Source organism: Salmo salar, chromosome ssa29 (genome assembly GCF_905237065.1).
Source record: "Salmo salar chromosome ssa29, Ssal_v3.1, whole genome shotgun sequence".
Classification (NCBI taxonomy): Eukaryota; Metazoa; Chordata; class Actinopteri; order Salmoniformes; family Salmonidae; genus Salmo; species Salmo salar.
In genome coordinates, this window is record NC_059470.1 from 23652509 (window position 1) to 23677921 (window position 25413).

At 45.4% G+C, this 25413-nt stretch overlaps 1 protein-coding gene across 1 annotated transcript in view; it reads right to left on the reverse strand.

The window, feature by feature from the left end:
• The window catches only part of LOC106590429 (histone-lysine N-methyltransferase 2C), a 235249-nt gene that overhangs the window by 9908 nt on the left and 199928 nt on the right, over positions 1–25413 (reverse strand). The window contains exons 33-53 of the mRNA XM_014181457.2: positions 25194–25408; positions 24903–24976; positions 21754–21960; positions 21066–21212; positions 18748–20664; positions 18146–18483; positions 15987–17707; positions 14376–14490; positions 14195–14279; positions 14021–14084; positions 13590–13822; positions 8569–10293; positions 8188–8397; positions 7271–7435; positions 6933–7074; positions 6582–6720; positions 6216–6394; positions 4600–4733; positions 2493–2742; positions 1839–1951; positions 579–677 (exon numbers count right to left, since the gene is read on the reverse strand). Of these exons, the coding sequence (XP_014036932.2) occupies positions 579–677; positions 1839–1951; positions 2493–2742; positions 4600–4733; positions 6216–6394; positions 6582–6720; positions 6933–7074; positions 7271–7435; positions 8188–8397; positions 8569–10293; positions 13590–13822; positions 14021–14084; positions 14195–14279; positions 14376–14490; positions 15987–17707; positions 18146–18483; positions 18748–20664; positions 21066–21212; positions 21754–21960; positions 24903–24976; positions 25194–25408 (8272 nt within the window). The remainder of the gene's footprint in view (positions 1–578; positions 678–1838; positions 1952–2492; positions 2743–4599; positions 4734–6215; positions 6395–6581; positions 6721–6932; positions 7075–7270; positions 7436–8187; positions 8398–8568; positions 10294–13589; positions 13823–14020; positions 14085–14194; positions 14280–14375; positions 14491–15986; positions 17708–18145; positions 18484–18747; positions 20665–21065; positions 21213–21753; positions 21961–24902; positions 24977–25193; positions 25409–25413) is intronic.

The following is a 25413-nucleotide window of genomic DNA, read 5'->3' on the forward strand; positions in this document are numbered from 1 at the left end:
CTATTAACCCATACAAACGAATGGAACAACGGATAGTCTAAAGGAAATTTGTTCTGAACTGTCTGTCCTATATATCTGAGAGAGATCAGTCAACAAATATATTTTTGTATTATGCTAATTCAATTTTTGCGGGGGGGCGCGGACATTGACCTTAGGGGGTACAATTATATGTTTTGAATTGGCTACCTAGTTTTTAGAGAACAGACTATCATTTTATAGGCTAGGCCTACATGCTGTTGCAATGCCGACTGTCTTGCTCTACTTGAGCAACGGCCCACTCGTCTTGCACAAATGCAGGTGATGCTCGCAAACACAGACGCACTAAAGTGTCATTCCGTTCCTGTCGATTTTTATTCCTTTGATAAAATGTGCCTGAATAAATTACCTTAACAGAAACTATGAAATTAATTTATTATTTTTACTTTTCCTGACCTGGAAAACACCATTAAAAAAATCCTGGACTTTTTCAGGATTTTCTTGACAGTACAAATTGTCTACATACCATACTGGTATCAGTGAGGTTCTCTCAAAAAGCTAAGAGAGCAAAAGATGTGTTGAGTACAGTTAGAGATACACACCTTACTGTCCATGGTTTTGGATTGTGTGGCAGTGGCGTGGAGGACGAAACAGTTATGGCTGCAGAAGACCATGCTGCCCCCGGCATGGTTCGGTCTCTCCTGTGGAAAGCAGAGACAAGTCAGCATCATGTACATTAGGCACAAAAAGGAAGAAACGTCTCAGTGAAACAGGCAGGTATTAACAACCTGTGCAATTAGAAACACTCATTTTAGTTTTCCGTTGCAAAACGTTTTGCCTAAATGAACATGACCCAGGTCACAGACAAGGCCACTCTGCCTGAACGTGCATGAGACGCACAGTCCTGAAACTACTACTACCCCATATGCACTCCTGAAAGTGATCCTCGAAGATATCCTACATATGGGAACCTATGGATCAAAAAGCCTGCTGTGCCACAGCCATTGTGTTGACGCCATAAAGAGTCGGGACATTTGCATAGCCTGTGTGTGGGCTGGCAGGAAGAGGAGGAAGACAAAGGTAACTCCTGATTTAAACAGACTTGTATTTACATACTCAACTCGGGCCATCTCGACTCCTCCCGTGGTAAATAAGGAAGTGTGTCGTGGCAGTGGTCCCTCGGGGGTTAGGCAGTTAAACTGGTAATTGTTCTGGGGCGGATCGTTACTTCCCCAAAGGGAATGGGGATTAGCATAATAAGGCAACCGTTTTCTACGTACCCCCCTAAGGGGAGGACTTGAGGCAGGTCGCATGCTTTGAAGTCCTCAAAGTATACTTTAACCTCAAGCTCTTTATATGGATGGTACATAAGGGAGGGCTGGAGGAACTAAGAGCAAATGATGACATGAATTTGAATAAGAACGCAAAAAAAATGTCAATCCCAAAGAGGGGCTGATAAATTCATAAAAGCAGGCCTTAGCTTTACTTTTTTTCATTCCTTTTTTGGCTCAGATAAATCTCATTCCTCAGCAACCAAACTGATACTGTAGACATGATAGGAATGACTTTCAGGCTTATACAATTCAAATAACTAAACGTGTTCAAATTAACTAACAATACTTTTGGAGCTCCCGAGTGTGGCAGCGGTCTAAGGCACTGCATCTCAGTGCTGGAGGCGTCACTACAGACCCTGGTTCGATTCCAGGCTGTATCACAACTGGCCATGATTGGGAGTCCCATAGGGCGGGCCCAGCATCGCTAGGGTTTGGCTGCCATTGTAAATAAGAATTTGTTCTTAACTGACTTGCCTAGTAAAATAAAAATATTTGCTTCAGTCGAGCAACAACTGATCTGGGGCTTACCCGTTTGCTGCAGGGTAGGTCTTTGGTGGACTTGCGGACTCCGTTTCCCAGAACCAGCACCTTGCAGTTCCAGCACCACTGGGGTTTAGGCCTGTCTCCCCTGGCAGACGGACCTAAAACACAAACGACTCAATCAAACTGACCATCAACATTGCAGAACACTTAAATGTATCAACCAACAAAACATGCAATTTCAACCTCAATTCGTCAATCAAAACACTTGGGTGAACAAGAACAAAACAGACCGCTAGTACGATTGCATTTGGGTCATTTCACATGGCTTCTTCAAAATCAATTAAGACAACCATATTATACTTTGAAAGTCTGAAACTGAAGACCTAACAGGTTCATCATCCCCAACCATTAGGGGATTTCATTAAACTTCAAATCTCAGACATGATCAATAAAGGCTAGATAGGACTATCAGAGAGCTCTGGCTCACACACAGACTAGTGTTTCCATGCCTAGCTCTTTGTTCAAAATCTTTTCGAAACAGACAATTGTTTGTATGGAAAGTAATAGGAAAATCAGTAAAAGAAAGTGCTAACTTAAAGGTATGGTTCCACCACGATTTAACTAGCTCTGTGGGCCAGAAACACCTATTTCTCCCATCACTATCAGTAGTTTAAAGTTGCATTACTGGTGTGTACTGACCAGCGCTGGTAGGTGGCTGCTGGCTAATTCCGGGATGGGTGGGCGGTCCGGGGGGTCTCAGGAACCTCATGGCGGGGGGCTGCTGGGGGAACATGGCTGCATGGTGGGGGTCCACACCCTGGGTCTGAGGCACCTTGACTCCAGCCAGCAGGGCCAGGGAGCTACGCTCGGGGCCGCGGCTCACCTCGTAGCTAACAGGGATGTTCACACACAGCAGGTCGGCCACCGCAGCCACCATGCCAGGGATGTTCTACAGGTCCGGAAAGGGTCAGGGGGGTCAAATAAGTTCATAGCCAGTGACGGCCAATACAAACAGCCTTATGCGAGACAACCCATTTTGTCTATCTTGCATATGGTCTGGCTTGGTTACCCGGTAGTTTATTTAAATGTACAGTTGAAGTTGGAAGTTTACATACACCTTAGCCAAACACATTTAAACTCAGTTTTTCACAATTCCTGACATTTAATCCTAGTAAAAATGCCCTGTCTTAGGTCAGTTAGGATCACCACTATTTTAAGAATGTGAAATGTCAGAATAATAGTAGAGTGATTTATTTCTTTCATCACATTCCCAGTGGGTCAGAAGTTTACATACACTCAACTAGTATTTGGTAGCATTGCCTTTAAATTGTTTAACTTGGGTCAAACGTTTCGGGTAGCCTTCCACAAGCTTCCCACAATAAGTTGGGTATATTTTGGCCCATTCCTCCTGACAAAGCTGGTGTAACTGAGTCAGGTTTGTAGGCCTCCTTGCTCGCACACGCTTTTTCAGTTTTGCCCACAAATTTTCTATGGGATTGAGGTCAGGGCTTTGTGATGGCCACTCCAATACCTTGACTTTGTTGTCCTTAAGCCATTTTGCCACAACTTTGGAAGTATGCTTGGGGTCATTGTCCATTTGGAAGACCCATTTGCGACCAAGCTTTAACTTCCTGACTGATGTCTTGAGATGTTACTTCAAAATATCCACAATTTTCCTCCCTCATGATGGCATCTATTTTGTTAGGTGCACCGGTCCTTCCTGCAGCAAAGCACCCCCACAACATGATGCTGCCACCTCCGTGCTTTACAGTTGGGATGGTGTTCTTCGGCTTGCAAGCATCCCCCTTTTTCCTCCAAACATAACGATGGTCATTATGGCCAAACAATTCTATTTTTGTTTCATCAGACCAGAGGACATTTCTCCAAAAAGTGTGATGTTTGTCCCCATGTGCAGTTGCAAACCGTAGTGTTGCTTTTTTTATGGCGGTTCTGGAGCAGTGGCTTCTTCCTTGCTGAGCGGCCTTTCAGGTTATGTCGATATAGGACTCTTTTTACTGTGGATATAGATACTTTTGTACCTGTTTCCTCCAGCATCTTCACAAGGTCCTTTGCTGTTGTTCTGGGATTGATTTGCACTTTTCGCACCAAAGTACGTTCATCTCTAGGAGACAGAATGCGTCTCCTTCCTGAGCGGTATGACGGCTGAGTGGTCCCATGGTGTTTATACTTGTATACTATTGTTTGTACAGATGAACGTGGTACCTTCTGTCGTTTGGAAATTGCTCCCAAGTATGAACCAGACTTGTGAAGATCTACAATTTTTCTGAGGTCTTGGCTGATTTCTTTTGATTTTCCCATGATGTCAAGTAAAGAGGCACTGAGCTTGAAGGTAGGCCTTGAAATACATCCACAGGTACACCTCCAATTGACTCAAATTATGTCAATTAGCCTATCAGAAGCTTCTAAAGCCATGACATCATTTTCTGGAATTTTCCAAGCTGTTTAAAGGCACAGTCAACTTCGTGTATGTAAACTTCTGACTCACTGGAATTGTGATACAGTGAATTATAAGTCAAATAATCTGTCTGTAAACAATTGTTGGAAAAATTACTTGTGTCATGTATAAAGTAGATGTCCTAACCGACTTGCCAAAACTATACTTTGTTAACAAGAAATTTGTGGAGTGGTTGAAAAACGAGTTTTAATGACTCCAACCTAAGTGTATGTAAACTTCCGACTTCAACTGTATGTATGTTTTCAGAATGTCTACTGCCATTTAGTGTCTAAGATCAGATCAAGTATAGTCGTCAAAATGGGTTGTTTACAGTTGTATTTAACCACTCACCTCCGCTGCGACCGGATTCAAGGTGATAGCTATGGTTACCAGGCCAGCTTTGGAGCAGGAGGGAGCCTGTCTGAACTGGGACCCGAAAAAGGAGCTTGAGGGTTCAGTCTTGACCTCTCGCTTAATCTCAGTCCCTGAGGGAAACAACCAGACAATGTAATATTATAGAGGAACTAACACAAATGATGCTTGTACAACACTGGCCTGGGAATGATTATTAAAGATATTTACCAACAAGAAAAACTTCTTATGACTCAGCATAACTATAAAATAACACGGGGAGCCCTCGGGTGCGTGCTTAGTCCCTTCCTGTATTCCCTGTTCCTGCGTGGCCGCGCACAACTCCAACACCATCATTAAGTTTGCTGACGACAATGAGACAGCCTATAGGGAGTTCAAAGACCTGGCAGTGTGGTACCAGGACAACAACCTCTCCCTCAACGTCAGCAAGACAAAGGAGCTAATCGTGGACTACAAGAAATGGGGGGCCGAGCACACAGAGCTGTAGTGGAGAGGGTCGAGAGCTTCAAGTTCTTCAGTGTCCACATCACTAAGGACCTATCATGGTCCAAACACGCCAACACAGTCATGAAGAGGGCATGACAACACCTCTTCCCCCCCAAGAGGCTGAAAAGATTTGGCATGGGCTCTCAGATCCTCAAAATTCTACAGCTGCACCACTGAGAGCATCTTGACAGTCAATCACCGCTTGGTATGATAATTGCTTGACATCCAACCACTACAGAGGGTAGTGCATACAGGCCAGTACATTCCTGGGGCCGAGCTCCCTATCATCTAGGACCTCTATACCAGGCGGTGTCAGAGGAAGGCCCTAAAAATTGTCAAAGACACCCAAGTCATAGACTGTTCTCTCTGCTACCCACGGCCAGTGGTACGGATGCAACAAGTCTGGAACCAACAGGACCCTGAACAACTTCTACCACCAAGCCATAAGACTGATAAGTAGTTAATGCAAATAGTCTGGGAAGCTATTTAACCGACTCATCACATACACTGCTGGTAGTGTTTACGATCTGTCACTTTATTCCTAGTTATAGGTACATATTTTCCTCAATTACCTCGTACCCTGGCACAGTGACTCTGTACTGGTACCCCTTGTACACTGATGAAATAAAAGATCCCAGAAATGTTCTATATGCACAAAAAGCTTATTTCTCTCCAATTTTGTGCACAAATTTGTTTACATCCCTGTTAGTGAGCATTTCTTCTTTGCCAAGATAATCCATATCAAGAAGCTGATTAAAAAGCATGATCATTACACAGGTAGACCTTGTGCAGGGGATAATAAAAGGGTCATGAAAATGTGCAGTTTTGTCACATGCCACAGATGTCTCAAGTTGAGGGAGTATGCAATTGGCATGTTGACTGCAAGAATGTCAACCAGAGTTGTTGCGTTTATATTTTTATATATATATCCAAGTTATCGTTACTCATTGTGTATCTATTATTTCTCTATTTTCTTTCTCTCTGGATTGCTGGGAAGGGCCTGTAATTAAGCATTTCACTGTTAGTTCACACCTGATGAATAAAATTGGATTAGATTTTTGTAGCCCTTGTTCAGTCAGGAGTGAAAGTTGTGTATGTGTGATTCTTACCTTTCCCGCTGGCGCTAGGCAGCATGGGAATTACAGGGGAGGAGCAAGGGGACGGGGGCTCCTCCTTGACATTTGACAAGTCGGGGTAGCGGCTGATCTCCACGCCGACCACACTCTCGGGGGACGAGGAGGGGACGAAGCTATCAGGGGTGTCCCTGTCCGCACAGTGGTCCTGGCTCCTGGAATGTACACAGAATCAGGGAAACTAGTTCAACCACTGGGCTCCTTCACGTAACCAGGCCCGGGCAGCACAGCTTGGCTCAGCTCAGTAGTGCAGAAGGGTATAAGTCTGTTTAATACTCCACTCTCCGTTCAGAAGCAAAATTCCCATTGAAATGTGGATTTGCAAGTCCTTCAAAGGCTCACCTGAGTTCCTCCTGGTTGTTATGGGGTGGTGTGGGGAGCGAGGCGGGGACGTCCACCGTCTTGGGCCCCTGGGTGATGGCATGGGCCAGCAGGTCTTTTTCTGTCTGGAACGCTGTAGGTAGCTGCTTGGCTTTCAGGCCTATAGGGAGAAAGTAAAACATTTATTGTTCCTTTTATTTTCAGACCTTAGAAATGTGTCTTTTTCCATTGCAATCCCAGTAGGGATTCTTTGATATAGAATACATTTTAGATCACTCTTTAATATTAGCTATAATATTACTACAGCATTACATCTCCAAAGAAGTGAGACAGAGGCACAGAAGATTTAGAAAATGTTGAGTCCCACTTTACCATCATGGCCACCCAAGACGGCAGCTTTTCTGGTAAGCTCCTCGACCGTGGCGAACCCGTTGACCATCTTCTGCCTCGCCACGGGGGGCGGCGTGGGAGGGAGTGATGCTGGAGGGGTAGGTGGGTTGCTCAAGTTGTTCTGCTACAAAATGGCAAACCACACAACATTGTAACTGGATCCAACTAGGGAAATTTGTTTTGGTATACAGGAGCATTCAACAATGTGCGGCTATCCATTTTATTTTCTAGGAAAAATGTTCCTTTTCCTATCCTATACTTTTTTCTACACTCCACCTGGGAATAGGATGGATGTGCATACACTAGTGATCTCTCCTCACCTTGTAGATGAGCTGAGAGTAGTAGTCTGACACGCCGCCCAGCGAAGCGCTGCCAAAGGATCCTGACAGATTGTTCTCCCCGTTCAGCTGCCCGCTGCCGAAGGGGGGAAAGTGAGCAAAGTTGACCCCCATCAGGGGCTCTATCAGGGGCAGCAGGGAAAGCTGCTGTGGGGGTGGAGGAAGAGAGGAAGGAGGGTTAGTGAGAGCAGAAGGGACGCTGTACGTGGTACTGTATTTTAAAGGCTTTCTCACTGCTTATATTTCGAGGTAAGCACTGAACAGGATCAAAACTAGTTCTAGAAATTGAATGAAAACATTTGACTGTAATTAATGACCTTTTCTGGGGGTGTAATAACTGAAGTAATTTTAACCTAACGTTATATGGTTATCAAAAGTGTATGCCTTGGGAATTGCAGCCTTGGGAATTTTTTGGCAAACATTTCATTGTGACCCTGTGAAAGGTTCACCACTGCATAACCCATGGTATATCTCGTCATAATTTGAATGACAATTTCTTTCTTTTATTATTAGTCAACTAAGTATTCGATTTTTCATTTAATATTCGGTTTATGCCTTCCACAAATGTTGAGTGATTCTTTAAAAAAATCCACAGACCATTTCATTCCACATTAAGATGAGTGATTTATGAGGTGTGCTAACAGAAAATAGCAAAATAAACACCCACATTTGTACCTAAGCAACTGCAGAGAACGATACACTTTCATCTATAAAGCAGCCTGAGTGCTAATCTGCACATAGCGACACCACACACGTGAAATATTTAATGCCATATATGGAAATATGTACAAAATAAAACTCTTGTTTTTATGTTTCAGGACTGGGAACATGACCAGACCAATCAGCCAATCAACACATTCATTCAACACTGTTCGGTGGCTGACTACTATGACCTGTACCTGTTTGAGCTGGGTCATCAGAGTGTCAGTACTGGAATAACCAATCTGCTTCTCCTCTTCCTCCTTCTTCCTCCTCTTGTAGCGCGATGGTGGTTTCTCCACCCCGTTTTTATGCATCAGTTTGTTGCGTTGCTGCTTCCTCTTGCCCTGCTCCGGCACCGAGGGTTCTAGGAGCTCGGTGCTTCCTGTAAGCTGACTGCGCCGGGGAGTCTGGGAAATTACAACGAGACAAGGTTGGTGAGCTACTATTACACAACAAAGAGTTTTCATTAGGAATGTAGTACTGTATAGCAATTGCTTAGCCAATTTTGTACCCCAATATTTCGATTTCAGATAGAACATGCAGTAACCTATGCTATACTGTGGTCTTTCCCTTCTCACCATGTTGTTGGCGGTGGAGGCTGGCCTGGCAGTGGCTTTGCGGTCTGATGAGTCCTCCTGCTCTGAGCGCAGTTTGTCACAGGACATCTGCTGTGTGGGAAGGGTCTGGTTGGCATTGGCGACCGGTGGGGGTGTGCTCTTGTTCTTCAACAGGTGCTTAAGCAGCTCGTTCCCTGTGTCGCCACCTTTGGCACCGTGGAGGGGCGAAGAAAACCCCCCCTCGCTTCCCTCCTCCACCTTTACTGTCCCGCCGGCTCGGGGAACGTGCTGCAAGGCAGACCCCTCGTTGGCCGCCTCGTCCCTTCTGCACTCAGTCTCTATGCTCTCCAACTTGATTTGGAGGGTTTTGTCAAACAGGGGGGCCCGGTCATTCTCAGAGCCCATGCTGGAGCAGCCACCCTGGGCTAAGCTGCTGCCTGAGAGCTGCCTCTCCAGTTCTGTGGAGGGGGCCAAACCAGAGGACCCCACTGGGAGGAAAAGATCGGACAGATCCTGCTCACCGGGAATGCTGAGGCTCCGGGTGGATGAGGTGTCAGACCCGCGGGAGGGTGTCAGCGGGGAGCAGCGGTCTGAGTGGGGAGTGGACGGGGTCTTGACAGAGTCTGTGTCATCGACCGAGTCTCTCTTCTTCTTCCTGTTCCTCTTCTTCTTGACCTTCTCCTCTGGGATGATGTTGGAGTAGAGCTGGATCAAGGACTGGCCTGAGCCGGGGTAGTTGGGAGGCAGGGGGGTGGATGAGTCCATTCCGAACGGTGGTCCCTGTCCCTCGCCTCGGCCCCCACCCTGGGGCATCATCTCAGGGCCTCCGAATCTGGCGGGACGGGGCTGTCCCGAGGGGAAGTTGAGCCCCTGCAGCATGGGGTTTTTGGGACGGAAATTGGGACCCATCTCGGGACCACCAAAATCCCCAGTCTTGGGCATAGGCCTGCGCTTGTCCCCCAGCATGAAGGCCCCGTTGCCCTGCTGGGGGTACATGGGCCCTAGCTGCCCCTGCTGTGGGGGTGCTTGTTGTTGAGGTCTAGAGGGCTGCATGAAGTCTTGGGGCAGATCAGTATTGTAGAATGGCATGTGGGCCAGGCTATCCCCACTGGGGTTAGTCGCTCCGGAGCCGTGTGGGAGCCCGGCGGGACCCATACCCAGGCCTTGCTGCTCCATCTCCAGCCGCTGCTGCATGGCCCGGTGCCTGTCTACCTCCTGCATCAGCTGAACCCGCTGTCTCTCCTGCTGCTCCCTCATGCGGTCCCGCCTCTCGCGCTCCTGGAAGCCCTCGCTGAATGGATTGTTGTCATCAAATTTCACAGCGAGGCTATTGCTGCCACCACCACCGCTTGCTCCCTGGGTTCCTGCTCCTTTGCCTGCAGGTGTGGCTTTTACTCCGGGCACCATTGAGGCTGATTGAGGCTGAGGCGGTAGTTGGGTCTGGGGTGGTAACTGGGCAGGGCTGGCAGGGGGCATATGAGCTGGAATTCTTGGACCCGGGCCTCCCATCGGTCCTGGGGCTCCCCCAGGGTGCCAGCCTGGCACGTCGGGCATGCGGGCAAGGTTAGGTTGGCTGGGGTGGGGCTGCACTGTCATCATGGGCTGGCCCAAAGGGGGCCCCCTGGGCATCATAGGGGCAGCATGAGCTGGCATCCCTGGCATCATAGGAGCCTGTAGACTTAGCTGTTGCTGCTTGACACGGTACTCCTCTATCAGCTCTGCATGGTCTTTCTGCTGTTTCCGAATCTACCAGAGAGAAATAACACGAGGAAAAAAAACAATAAGAGAAATGTGAGCAGACTGAATGTTATCCCACCCAATTCTTCACAGTGCAAGATGGTATTGAGAGACATTTTTAGGCACTGCTTTTACAGTCAAATTAGAACTGGTATTTACCTGACAATCACAGAAAGAACAGTGATCAAATGCCATTTCCTGTTACTTATTCAAAATACCTCCGTAAAATTGGCAACTACCTGGAACCAGATAATGCGTATCGATACAGTAAATGTTTCCATGAATCCACAAGAAATCAGATTGAACCATTACGAAGTAAATACCAGATAAATAGCATAATCATAGTAAAACCTCTTTAAAACAAACTTGTGAAAATATTGACTGAGTGGAGGATGTGTGTTAACTTCACAGAAAAAATCATGCCTTTGTTCTCCTGTTGTGTTTCTGTCTCGCGCCTCGCCACATTGAAAAGGTCACGGAAGTTGGAAATAATTAGCAAAGGGACATTTTTTTTGATAAGAAAAGGTCAAAAGGTTTGTTTTCGGGCTCAATGTTTCCCTTGATTCTCAAGAAACCAAACAGTTATTTTAAAGTAGCAGCTGTTTTTCAGCAATGAAGTTTGTGTGCCGTGTGTGTTGCTGAGGAGGGTCACAAACAAGTTAAGATTGTCAAAATTGAGGGGACAGGAATTCGAAGCAAAGAGTTGATAACTGAGCCAACATCAAGAGTTTAATTTCAAGAGAAAATCGATAAGATGGAATCCAACAGGATGTGGGAGCTAAAGACAAACAGGCCAGAGGAAAACCCTAAATTAAGCCCTCAAAGATGGAGTGAATCTATTTACAAAGCAAGTCCTGCAGGCTTTAGTTATCTTATCTTGATTATTGTCCAGGTATATGGTCAAGTGCTGCAAAGAAAGGCCTAGTTAAGCTGGCCCAGAACAGAGTGGCACATCTTGCTCTTCATTGTAATCATAGGGCTAATATTAATACTATGCATGTCAGTCTCTCTTGGCTAAGAGTTGAGTAAAGTGTTGAGGAAAGACGGAAAATTCCAAATTGTTTGCATAGTCATCTTACACACACCTTCCCCACCAGACATACCACCAGGGGTCTTTTCACAGTCCCCAGGTCCAGAACAAATTCAAAAATACAGTTGAAGTCGGAGGTTTACATACACTTAGGTTGGAGTCATTAAAACTTGTTTTTCAACCACTCCACAAATGTCTTGTTAACAAGCTATTGTTTTGGCAAGTCAGTTAGGACATCTACTTTGTGCATGACACAAGTAATTTTTCCAACAATTGTTTACAGACAAATTATTTCCCTTATAATTCACTGTATCACAATTCCAGTGGGTCAGAAGTTCACATACACTAAGTTGACTGTGCCTTTAAACAGCTCGGAATATTCCAGAAAATGATGTCATGGCTTTAGAAGCTTCTGATAGGCTAATTGACATCATTGGAGGTGTACCTGTGGATGTATTTCAAGGCCTACCTTCAAACGCACTGCCTCTTTGCTTGACATCATGGGAAAATCAAAAGAAATCAGCCAAGACCTCAGAAAAGAAATTGTAGACCTCCACAAGTCTGGTTCATCCTTGGGGGCAATTTCCAAACACCTGAAGGTACCACATTCATCTGTACAAACAATAGTACACAAGTATAAACACCATGGGAACACGCAGCCGTCATACCGCTTAGGAAGAAAACGCGTTCTGTCTCCTAGAGATGAACGTACTTTAGTGCGAAAAGTGCAAATCAATCCCAGAACAACAGCAAAGGACCTTGTGAAGATGCTGGAGGTACAAAAGTATCTATATCCACAGTAAAAGAGTCCTATATCGACATAACATGAAAGTCCGCTCAGCAAGGAAGAAGCCACCGCTCCAAAACCGCCATAAAAAAAAGCCAGACTACGGTTTGCAACTGCACATGGGGACAAAGATCGTACTTTTTGGAGAAATGTCCTCTGGTCTGATGAAACAAAAATAGAACTGTTTGGCCATAATGACCATTGTTATGTTTGGAGGAAAAAGGGGGAGGCTTGCAAGCCGAAGAACACCATCCCAACTGTGAAGCACGGGGGTGGCAGCATCATGTTGTGGTGGTGCTTTGCTGCAGGAGGGACTGGTGCACTTCACAAAACAGATGGCATCATGAGGCAGGAAAATTATGTGGATATATTGAAGCAACATCTCAAGACATCAGTCAGGACTTTCATCTTTGGTCGCAAATGGGTCTTCCAAATGGACAATGACCCCAAGCATACTTCCAAAGTTGTGGCAAAATGGCTTAAGGACAACAAAGTCAAGGTATTGGAGTGGCCATCACAAAGCCCTGACCTAAATCCTATATAGGATTTGTGGGCAGAACTGAAAAAGTACGTGCGAATTCACCCAACTTATTGTGGGAAGCTTGTGGAAGGCTACCTGAAACGTTTGACCCAAGTTAAACAATTTAAAGGCAATGCTACCAAATACTAACTGAGTGTATGTAAACTTCTGACCCACTGGGAATGTGATGAAAGAAATAAAAGCTGAAATAAATAATTCTCTCTACTATTACTCTGACATTTCACATTCTTAAAATAAAGTGGTGATCCTAACTGACCTAAGTCAGGGAATTTTTACTAGGGTTAAATGTCAGGAAGTGTGAAAAAATAAGTTTAAATGTATTTGGCTAAGATGTATGTAAACCTCCAACTTCAACTGTACGTACACTATTATACAGAGCCATGAGTGCATGGAACTCCCTTCCATCTTATATAGTGCAAGTGAACAGCAAACATCGTTTAAAAAACAAATAAAGCAACTCCTCACGGCACAACACCTCTCCCCCATGTGACCTAATTGTTGTGTGTATGTACTGTCATGTACAGGGCATTCAGAAATATTCAGACACACTACATGTTCATGTTTTTAAATGTATGTAAATTGTAAAGTCTTTTGTCTGTAATGTCTTTTTAGTTATGTGTCGGACCCCAGTAAGACTAGTTGTTGCCATTGGCGTCGGATGATTGGGATCCTAATAATTCAAATACAAAATGTTTCAAGTGGCTTAAGATATGAGATCTTTCTCTTATCCACCTCTCCAAGGTAAATGACAGCTCTATATAGACACAGCATGTACAACCTCACATCTTCACATTATTTAAGGTCTCAGGATTTTCCAATTATGTTACAGATAATGCCATGTAAAGATGTAGAATCAAGAGACTAAAGAAATAACTCAAATCCCAATCTTTTCATAAACCTCAACATAGAATGCCTGCAATGAACCCTTGCTACATTTAGTTAGCTACCTGCTCCAACTGTTTCTGCACCACACTCTGCTGCTCTGTCACATGCTTCAGCTGCTCGACGTCCTCCTTAGGGAACTCACGGCCAGCCTTCTTGGCCGTCCGCTGTTTGGCTGACAGGGCCTTCTTGGATTTCCTGTGGGCCCCAATCTGGTCTTCCAGAAACTTCTGCTGCATCTGCAGGAGCTGTTGGGTCTCCTTGAGCCACTCCTCGTACTGCTTCCTCTTGCCATCGTCTGAGAGACGGGAGACAAAACTGTATACATAAATCCAAAAGACATACAAGTGAAATCGAATAGACCTTGGATTGGATATGGTCGTCAACAAATGAAATACTGAAGAGACCAAATGGGTCTATGATTAATAATTTGGTTAAAATGAATGAGGATGTCATAATCAAATGCAAATAGAAAAACTTTGGGTTGTCCACTCACTGACAAATCCAGGTCCAAAATTTGGGGGGTTCGGTCTCGCCATCTGTGGAGCCAACTTCCCGTCCTGCGAAGACAATTAAACGATAATGTGGCCTTTTTTTCTAGCATAATATATGAAACATATGGCAGGCAGACTGATAGATAGACAAACAGTGGTTGATTCACGATGCTTACCTGTCCAAACACATGTGGAGGCAGAGTGGCAGCAGCATCTGGTCCATGGGCTCCTGGCGTATGCTGAATTCTGAGAGGATCATTGCTTTAGGGAACATTAAATAATTTTTTACCCTTTCAATTAAATAACATTACCTAGCACAAGAACTCAAAGCTAGCATTGGGGAAGCTTTTGCCTTACCTGTTAATGACAATTGAGGGCATTCCCATGTTGTTCTGAGCCATGACTTTATTGATTCCCTTCAGGGCTACCATCTTAGCCTTCATGATCGGGTCCGTGACGGCATCAAAATCTGCTAAATAAGAAAACAAAACTAAAAAGTATCAGTAATGTTTTTGACAATGTTTTTTCCCCTTAATTGTAGTTGATTTCCTTTCCGTGTTTTTTATGATTCTACAGATAACGAACAGGTAGAGGGCAGAACACACACGGATACCCTACCAAATCAAACCCACCCCCCCTATGCTCTAACAGAACACACATGGATCCCCTACTAAATAAAACCCACCACAACCCCTCCATGCTCTAACAGAACCCCACCCCAAAACCAGACATGATATACAATGAGTAATATAAGCAAATAGTAAAATAATACAAAGATACTATTAAAAAAAACTGTTTTATAATAATAATAATTTAAAAAGAGTAATAATAGTGATTCAAATTTGGGTTGGTTAATGGAGTTGTGAAATTAGTTGGATCCATGTCTTCTACAAAGGATAGGAAAGGTTACCAGATATTATAAAATGGAATTGCAGATCCCCTAACGAAGTAGCGTATTTTCTTTAGCTTGAGATGTTGCATAACTTCCTTTATTCAATGGTTAAAAGTAGGAGGAAACCAATCCTTCCACTTAAACAGCAGAAGACATCTAGCTAGAAGAGTAGTACATGCCAGCATGTTGCCCATAGAACTGTTTCAAGGGGTCTCCTGTGATGCCACTCCGAATAATGCAATAAAAGGCATTATTTGACCTCCTTTTAAAAGGAGAAGTTATTTTTTACAACCAAATATCTATTTCTGATGTAAATGGCATGTTATAGAAGGGTCCATACCTTTTTTGTGATTTCACTTGTTTTTGAAAAACTTAACCCAAACAGGACATCTCGTTATGTAGTATGGGGGAAATGGAATATAACGTAATGGATAAAGTTCGGAATAACACAATTTCATGTGTACAACATCTAAAGACCTGCATCAATATACTTATTTGGGTGTTCTTGGAGCAATTGTTAATGTTTTTCAGGGCCCCCATAATATTCAATGAAGAAGTGATTTGCTGTTTGGGGTAAGTTTCTCAAAAACAAGTGAAATCACAAAAAAGGTGTCTGGAGACTTCTATAACATGCCATTTAGATCAGGAATAGAGATTTGGTTGTAAAAAATAACTTCTCCTTTAAGGTCTGACCTCTTTCTAAGCCATTTTAAAAGAATCCACCCGTCACGAGTGCCACATCTAAATTATGTATGGAACGCTGGTGAAGTAAGACTCCCAAAAGTGTCTCTTAGTCAAGAAAAATTATGTCCAACATTCTGTTCCTCAATTACATGTGGGGAACGTTCTTTTTTTTGCTTTGAAATATAAAAAAAAGCATTTGTCTCAAACGAAAATGGCTTCATATTCCACATATCTACCAAAAAGGATGATTATGCAAAATGACTGCAAAACCCCCAGAGGACTGTTCTGACTACACTCTGGAAATAACTACATGTAGAGGGGTAATGTGTGTGACTCAATTAAACGGATCACCAAAACAGCAGCCACGTCTATCTGAAGATCATTGTCCTTACCTATGTTGGGGAAGAAGGAGTCGCTGGAGCGCTGTCGGATCATGGCCTGCATCTGCCTCTGCTGCTGCTGCTCTTGCCTCTCCTGGTCCAGCAGGTCCTGCAGTAGGAGGGGCTGCTCGTCCAGCAGCAGAGGCCTGTTTTGTGGACCGGCCTGCCCCAGCGAGGAGCCCTGCTGGCCCTGGGGGTTCAGGCCATGGGTAGTGGGCTGCTGACTGGCTCCCACCATGGCTAGGTTTAGCTCCACCTGCTGGTTTGCTGAGGCCCCGAAGCAGTGGTTCCCCCCTAGGATGTGGTTTGGGTCTCCCATTGAAAGCCTGCTCTGAACCAACGCAGGGTTCACCCGATGTCCCATAGCCACGCTGGGATTGAGCCTGTTGTTGTCTTGGGCATGTTGCATGCCTGTGTTTGGGTGTAGCCCAGTGGCCTGGTTCGGTTGGGAAGCTATGTTCCCTTGATGAGGAGAGCCGTTTGGGCCTAACCCAGTGTTTTCCAGTTTCTCTTTGACCAGAAGGTTGGAGAGGACCGGAGCCGAGACAGTCTGTCCAGGCTGCTCATACAGCCCTGTGCCCTCTTGGTTAGTCATGGTTCTGTTGTCATTCATCCGGCCACTGCAGAGTGGCTGGTCCTGGTTTTGCATGTGTCCATCTTTGACCTCTGTTTTGATTGTCTCCTCTATTTTGACTATGTCCAAGGTCTCTTTCGATTTGTTGGTCTCCCGTCTGATTTGGCCGTGCAAGGATTTCCCTACGGACTGGGACGAGGTGGCTGCGAAGTCTCCGCTGGCGTTCCTCTTTTCCGACAGGGCTTTCTGGAGGTCAGAGGTCTCTCCCTGTTGGTGTTCCTCCATGGGGTCACCCAGGTCGAGATCTTCACTGAACATGTCTTTCTTGTCATCTAGGTTGAGCTCAGGATCTGTGTAGGCGATGAGATCAAACTTCCCAGACATGAGGAAGGCGTCGAGGTGCAGGTCATTGGGTCCCAGGTCCAGGTCTTTGCCATCATCCGGGTCGAGGTTCAGGTTCAGGTCGACCAGGTCTTTGACCTCCACGTCTTCGAGGTCCTTCACTGCAGAGTCGTCAGCGTCCAGGTTTTCGTCGATTCCGTCTCCACTGTGTATCTGAGTCTCCTCCGTTTGACCGGTGCTAGACCCAGGCAAGAGCATACCAGATGGCTCTGCATTGAGTGACTCACTAGTGACAGGGTGGCTGAGGGACCTATTCAGTGGAGGATGCTGTTGTTGTTCAGTGGTCACCTGCACTTCAGTCTGCTGCTGGTGCAGGTTCTCCATACTAACCAACATCTGCATTTGGCCAACCGATCCCTGGGAAGGTCTGCCCATCATGGGATCCATCGTTCTGGGTCCCTGGTTCCTGGCGAAGCCAATCTCCTGGCCTCCCATGAAGCACTGGGGTGGTCTCTGGGTTTGGTTGGAGGGGTCCATGACGTCGGGAGGTCCATGCCCAAAGGGGATCTTCATCCTGTTCTCAGGGGCCCTGTGGCGGAGCTCGATGAACGGCTGACCCATGATATTGTGCTGCTGGACGGTAAGGCCCCGTGGAGGGAAATCCTGGGGGAGTCCCATCTGGGGATTGCCCCCCCTGGAAAAGTCCACCGAGGGGGACCTTCTCATCTGGGGAGGAATGTTTTCGACCATGGGCCCGCCAGGCATCTGCTGAGGGGGCCTGAGGAAATGTTGCTCCTGGCCGGAGGGAAATCCAAACCTGAGAGAAGAAAAGATGAAAAACACATTGTCAAATGCTAATCCATGAACAAGGCAGAACACAATGTCACAGATTGCTGATGATTGCTCCCTACACACAAATAAGGAAGATTACACAGTGAGTAGCACTTCAAAAATGCCACTTCATTCCACAATGCATGTTTAACATAATTTCATTAACTGAATCGTTTCAAGAGGAGCAACACAATCTTTAAGACAATTATAATGGATTGGATTTGATATATAGAGCGTCTTCCTACCAACTGAGGTACTCAAAACGCTTTAAATAGTAGGGGGAAACTCACCTCATCCACCACAAATGTGTTGCATTATGAAAATATACAGCTGCATTTAAATGTGGTAAAGGCCTTGTCCATAAAAAAATAAACTGTCAAAGGGCCAGAGTTTATGTATAGCTATGCTGTCAATCTTGACTAACCTCATTCCTTGGGGCCTCAAGCCCATGTTGCCCATGTCCCTGGGGAAGTGGGGTATGGCAAACTGGCCCTCGTTGGGGAAGGGTCCTCGCTGGTCCCCTAGGAAGGTACCAGGGAACCTTTGACCCCCGGGAACTTGGGGGCCGCCCCTCATGGGTCCTGGGTAAGGGGGTGGTGGTCTGCCAAACATGTGGCTCTGCGGGGTGGGATCTTCTTGTGACCAGTGACGGGGTGTCACCGCACCAGTAGCTCCACCAGCTTCCTGTAGTAGTCCCTTCTCTTGTCGGATGGCCGTCTTCTGTTGCTGCTGCCTCAGGATTAGCTGGCGCAGTCTCTGGCGCTGCCCGGGGGGGAGCAAGGTACACATTAGCAAGTAACAAATAAATCCTGCATCAACAAATAAATCCAGCTATTAATTAATTTGTATTTTAGGGGTCCTTACAGAGAAGAACCAATTATTTCATGTTGCACTGACGTGCACTGTCATATTGGCTTGGGAATGACTAATCACCTGCTAATAACTGTGCAAACAGAAGAAGGCTTTATGACAATTCAAGTGTTACCCATGTGACAATGTCATTGCGTCTCTACTAAATGCAAATACCTGTCTGAGCTTCTCCTCGGTGTCTCCCAGGTGTGGCTGCATGCTGTTCTGAGCAGCAACAGTGTTGCTGCTTTCTGAAGCTTGAACACAAGGTGTCATTGGACCCTGTTCAAAGGGGTCGTGAATCGGCGTTTGACCACCGTGATGATTCGACTGCGGCAGAGAGAAACTTTCGTCCGACATTTCCGGGTGCTTAGATATCTGAGAGCCTGGGGCACTTGGATGGGCAAACGTGTCCTGCATCCTGCCTGGAGACTGGTGGGAGAAGGGGTCAGCTGGGAGTTGGGACATGGGTATCGGTCTGGAGCCTAGTCGATTGAAGGCGTCAGGACCAGCTCCTGGCCGGGGCGTCCCTGAAGCTTGGGAATAAGGGTCGGTGAGGAGTGGTCTTGGGGTTCCAGGGGGCTGTACGTATAGAATGGCATTGGAGGGCCGATGGGTACCGGGTTGTTGGGCATAGGGGTCCATGTTCCTTTGACTAGCAGGGGATTTGGGAAATCTATCCCCTGGGGCTGGTCTGGGGGTACCTGGCATGGAGGCATAAGGATCAATGGAGTGAGATGGAGACTGTCTGCGATTGGCTGGGTGCTGCTGGGAAAACTGGTCTAGATGAAGGCTAGGTGGCGTCTGCAGGTATGAAGGATCTGAGTGTGGCCTTGGGGTGCCGGCAGGTTGGGCATGGCCATCAGAGTGAGGTCTGGGGGTGCCTGGCGGTTGGACGTAAGGGTCAGGCATCTGCTGGGAATAATCTGGTCTCGGGGTGGATGGTGCTTGGGCGTATGAGTTTCTGTGAGGGTGTCTCATCATTGGCATGGGTTGAGAGAAATGGCCCTCCTGGGGTTGGCGCATCATCCTGGGCTCATTGGGGAACCCTTCCCCCATGGGCGGACGGAGGGTGAGGGGCTGCTGGACATAGGGGTCGGCCTGTGGTCCTTGGGGAAAGCCATTAGATGGCCCTCGTCTAAGTCCCCCAGGCATAGGGCCACCGTAGGGCTCTTGCTGGGACTGCTGGGGAGGCATGGGGGCTTTGAACACCGGCACAGAGCCCGACTCGTTGCTACCGGGGATGGGAGTGAGCAAGGGCCTGGAGTAGGGGTCCGAGAGGATCATGCGGTTGTGAGACATGCGCTGGTAGACCTCAGCTCGGTGGCCCCCTATTCTGGCAAAAGCCTCACCTCCAGAGGGAGGGCTCATCATGTGCCTGACCTGCTGCTTTTGCTGCTGCTCAACGAGTCCTGAAGGGCCCACCCTGGCGGGTCCCATGGGTTTAACAAACGGGTCAGGTGGCCTGGGGGTATCTGGCATCTTAGCATAAGGGTCAGCATTACCAGACGTGGGCGAGCCAAAGGACTCGTGTGCCGGGGAAGGCCTCCCTCCCCTTTCCTGCATCTCTGACAGAGAGTTCTGCTGGGGCGTGGTGGATCCGCCATCCACAGGAGGCGGTCTCGGGGTGCCCACAATTTTGGCGTAGGGGTCCCAAGGTGAGGATGGCCGGGAGCCTGAGGAGGAACTCGGGGAGAACATCTGTGGTGACTGGGGCTCGGAGGATGGTCCCTGCTGCGGGTACGAGGTCTCCTGGGTGGGTGTCCTCGATGACGAAGGTAGGAGCTGTGGTCTGAGGAACACGTCATCCTGTGACCCGGAGGTGGGCGTGACTGGGAGTTGGGATCTAGCGAAGCCATCCTTAGACACTATTGGCTGCAGAGGGGATGAGTTTCCAGACTTTCCACCATTGCTGGGCTGAGGTGTCATGGGGCTCTGGTTCCCACTATTAGGTGTTGTATCTCCACATGACTGACTGCTAAACAGCTGTTGTTGTTGTTGTTGCTGCTGGAGTTGTTGCTGCTCATTTTTAACCTGCTCCAGCTTTTGAGTAGCTTCGATCTTCGCCTGCTGCTTGCACTTTTGTCTCATTTGCTGCCATGGAAACAAGAAAAGCAGGGGAGGGGAGGCACTTCAGTGAATGAAGCCTTTTTGAAAGTGTTGAATTTGAAATTTTATGATGACATGGTGCTAAGAATGCTCTCTTTCCCTCACTCACAACAAAGTTAATACTTTTTCAATATGAGTGGGTCTAGCGTGTGTTGTTAAGCCATGCAAGAGGGAACAATGTGAGGGTGTATGTAATATGGTCATGAAAAAAAGCTTCTGGAGGCTGTTACTGTGTTTTCAGGGCGAAGGACAGATTTTACCAGTTAACCAAGCTTTTCTCCCTACAACTCCACTTTACATTTTGCTTTTCTTACACCTCGTAAATTTTGCTTTATTGGTTCTCGGCAGACGAAAACCAGAACAGTGCCTTGCCTTGGGAATCTTACCAGAGACATTTTTCCACCTCCTGCAGCTATAGTTGCCTGGTTGGAATGTCCAAAAAGGACGTCTTTATTTGTTGATTTTATGGCTTTGCTTTTTGGGACCTTTTCCTGCTGCGTCTTAAGCGGTCCCCACATCTGATTTAACTCTCCCTTTTCAATGCAAATTAAGAATTAGTAGACTGTATGAGAACGCCAAATGTATTTTTTAAAAATGACTCACTCAACCATGCACATATATAAAGTTAAATATAAAAATTATGTTTCATGCCCCCCAAGTTATGTTATGTTCAATCTCACCACCTTGCTTCCACTCACAATTCCCCTGACATGCGGTACTTTGATTGTTATGGTGGTGTATTATGGTGTCATAAAATACATGTACACACAAATAAACGCACACTGCTCTCTTACACCAGGGTTTCTCAACAGGCAGGAATAAAATCCCACTTATACTATTTTGCTGCCATGAAACAAATAACTTCCTAATTTTATAAAAGGCATGCATGCAATTGCCCCACAATCTTGCATCCAATTTAAACCAAAAACATTTACATAAAAGAAATTAAGGAAAAACAAATCCACAACAACTCCTAGAAAAGTGGTTGAGAAACCCTGCTTTACAGTGCACCCATGCTTCATACGTGTCCCCCCCCCCATTTCCAGCACACTTTAACCCTAAAGGTACTCTTACCTGTCTGAACTTCCACTCCTGCTCGTGCTCAGACTCCTTGGGCTTGAGAGCATCTTTGAAGAGCAGCTCAGCATCCATGGGGACACTATTGGGGTCAAAGGGGTCAGTCAACGGCTGCTGGTGAGGATTCTGGTGTCGCTTCAGCGTATCGTTGGACATCTGAACTTTGTTAATGCGCAGCGCTGCCCGGTTATCGCGTGCCTTTTGCTGGAAGAAAGGGTCAATTTTGTAATTTTTCCAAGTGGTCAATCACTTGACCCATGATAAAGCTAATTATTACAGATGGTTACACATACAGTACCAGTCAAACTATGGACACCTACTCATTCAAGGGGTTTTCTTTATTTTTACTATTTTCAACATTGTAGAATAATAGTGAAGACATCAAAACTATGATAACACATATGGAATCATGTAGTAACCAAAAAAGTGTTAAACAAATCTAAATATATTTAATATTTTAGATTCTTCAATGTAGCCACCTTTTGCCTTGATGACAGCTTTGCACACTCTTGGCATTCTCTCAACCAGCTTCATGAGGTAGTCACCTAGAATGCAATTCAATTACCAGGTTTGCCTTGTTAAAAGTGAATTTCTGGAAGTTCGTTCCTTCTTAATGCATTGGAGCCAATCAGTTGTGTAGGGGTGTAATACAGAAGATGGTCTTTTACCAAATAGGGCTAAGTCCATACTATGGCAAGGACAGCTCAAATGGTCACAAAAAACATCAAGCGCTATGATGAAACTGGCTCTCATGAGGACCGCCACAGGAAAGGAAGACCCAGAGTTACCTCTGCTGCAGAGGATAAGTTCATTAGTTACCAACCTCAGAAATTGCAGTCCAAATAAATGCTTCACAGAGTTCAAGTAACAGACATATCTCAACATTAACTGTTCAGAGGAGACTGCGTGAATCAGGCCTTCGTGGTCGAATTGCTGCAAATAAACCACTACTTAAGGACACCAATAATAAGAAGAGATTTGCTTGGGCCAAGAAACACAAGCAATAGACATTAGACCAGTGGAAATCTGTCTATTGGTCTGATGAGTACAAATTTGACATTTTTGGTATCAACCGCCGTGTCTTTGTGAGATGCAGAGTAGGTGAACGGATGATCTCTGCATGTGTGGTTTCCACCATGAAGCATGGAGTAGGTGGTGTGATGTGTGGGGATGCTTTGCTGGTGACACTGTCAGTGATTTACTTAGAATTCAACGCACAATTAACCAGCATGGCTACCACAGCATTCTGCAGCGATACGCCATCTCATCTGGTTTGCAGACAGTGGGACTATCATTTGTTTTTCAACAGGACAATGAAGCAACACACCTCCAGGCTGTGTAAGGGCTATTTGACCAATAAGGAGAGTGATGGAGTGCTGCATCAGATGACCTGGTCTCCACAATTACCCGACCTCAACCAAATTGAGATGGTTTGGGACGAGTTGGACCGCAGAGTGGAAAAGCAGTCAGCATATGTGGGAACTCCTTCATGACTATTGGAAAAGCAATCCAGGTGAAGCTGGTTGAGAGAATGCAAAGAGTAGGCAAAGCTGTCATGAAGGCAAAGGGTGGCTACTTTGAAGAATCTAAAATATTAAATATATTTTGATATATTTGTTTAACACTTTTTGGGTTACTACATGATTTCATGTGTTATGTCATAGTTTTGATGTATTCACTATTATTCTATGTAGAAAATAGTAAAAATAAAGAAAAACCCTTGAATGAGAAGGTGTCTAAACTTTTTTGACTGGTACTGTATATATACACTGCATATACACTACCGTTCAAAGTTTGGGGTCACTTAGAAATGTCCTTGTTTTTGAAAGAAAAGCACGTTTTTTTGTCCATTAAAATAACATCAAATTGATCAGAAATACAGTGTAGACATTGTTCATGTTGTAAATGACTATTGTAGCTGGAAACGGCTGATTTTAATGGAATATCTACATAGGCGTAGAGACCCATTATCAGCAACCATCACTCCTGTGTTCCATGACATGTTTTATTTCACCTTTATTTAACCAGGTAAGCTAGTTGAGAACAAGTTCTCATTTACAACTGTGACCTGGCCAAGATAAAGCAAAGCAGTGCGACACAAACAACACAGAGTTACATATGGAATAAACAAGCGTACAGTCAATAACACAATAGAACGTTGTGTTAACTAATCCAAGTTTGTCATTTTAAAAGGCTAATTGATCATTTGAAAACCCCTTTGCAATTATGTTAGCACAGCTGAAAACTGTTGTTCTGATTAAAGAAGCAATAAAACTGGCCTTCTTTAGATTAGTTGAGTATCTGGATCATCAGCATTTGTGGGTTCGATTACAGGCTCAAAATGGCCAGAAACAAAGCACTTAGTTTCCAGCTACAAATGTCATTTACAACATGAAAAATGTCTACACTGTATTTTTGATCAATTTGATGTTATTTTAGCTTTTCTTTCAAAAACAAGAACATTTCTAAGTGACCCCAAACTTTTGAACAGTAGTGTATCTAAAAAAAATCTGAATGTCTTGGAGAAAACATAAGGTAAAGAAACCATCTACAATCACCCAATCTCATCAACAACAAAGAAATTGACATGCAGAGCATCGTTGAATCTAATGTCATCATGGAGAAAATCTAACTGTCCTGAAAAACCCTCAAATAACTATCTGTAAAGTTGGAAAACTTACTAGGCACAACATTTAAACAGAACAAAGATAAGAGAAGGGACAGAGAGAGTGAGAGAGAGTGAGCCCTTAGGTTTATAATGCCATCAGAAAACAGATTAACAGAACAATACAAACAAATACCATCCTTCTCCCTAATGGCCTCTTGAACATTTCGTCAGAGATTGGCTGCTTTCCTTTCATTCATCAGTCCAATAAACATAGGGCCCCATTCAATCAAAATCTGAAATCTGGTTTGTGGAGTAAGTCAATAACAAAGTTGTTCTGGTGAAGTAGAAATAATTCATTTTTGATTGGTACTACGGCTGTTTTCGTTGGAAGTTTTGGAAAAGATTTGCCATTATTTCTTCAATGTATGGATTTTGTCTACAGGTTTATACAAACTTCTATTCAGCAATCAGGAAAACCAAATGCTGATTAAAATAAGTGCATTGAATCATAGTCCAGCATGGATGTAAACAAACTTACCACATATGGAGCCCTGTCCTGGGAACTGGCTTTCCTCCATAATTTTGCGATTTGTTTCACTCTCATAGCCCAGTCTGAGATAGAAAAAAGATTAGCTAAAACGTAGAGCGCTAGGACACGCATGCAATATGGCCAAGTAGAGTACCTTTTCTAGTCTCGTTTTCACAATATCCATACAATCTTTTAAATGGGTGCGACAACTTCCGAGCTCATTATTTTTAATAATAATAAAAAAATAACATTTAGATAATTCACACAAGAATTTTAAAGAACCAAAACTTCTGTACCAACCTGGGAACTCCCCTAGGAGGTTGGGGAAGTTGACGTTGGTGTAAAGGACTGGGGCCACAGTGGCCATCTCGCCCAGAGTCTCCTCCTTCTCCCACTTGAGCGTGCTTCTCTGCGCGTTGGACATGGTGTCTGTCTCTCCCTCCGGAAGGGGGCCGGGGACGGGCGCGCTCCATGGAACCACTACGTCACCCCCCATCTGGCTAAACTTCTTGTCCCTGGA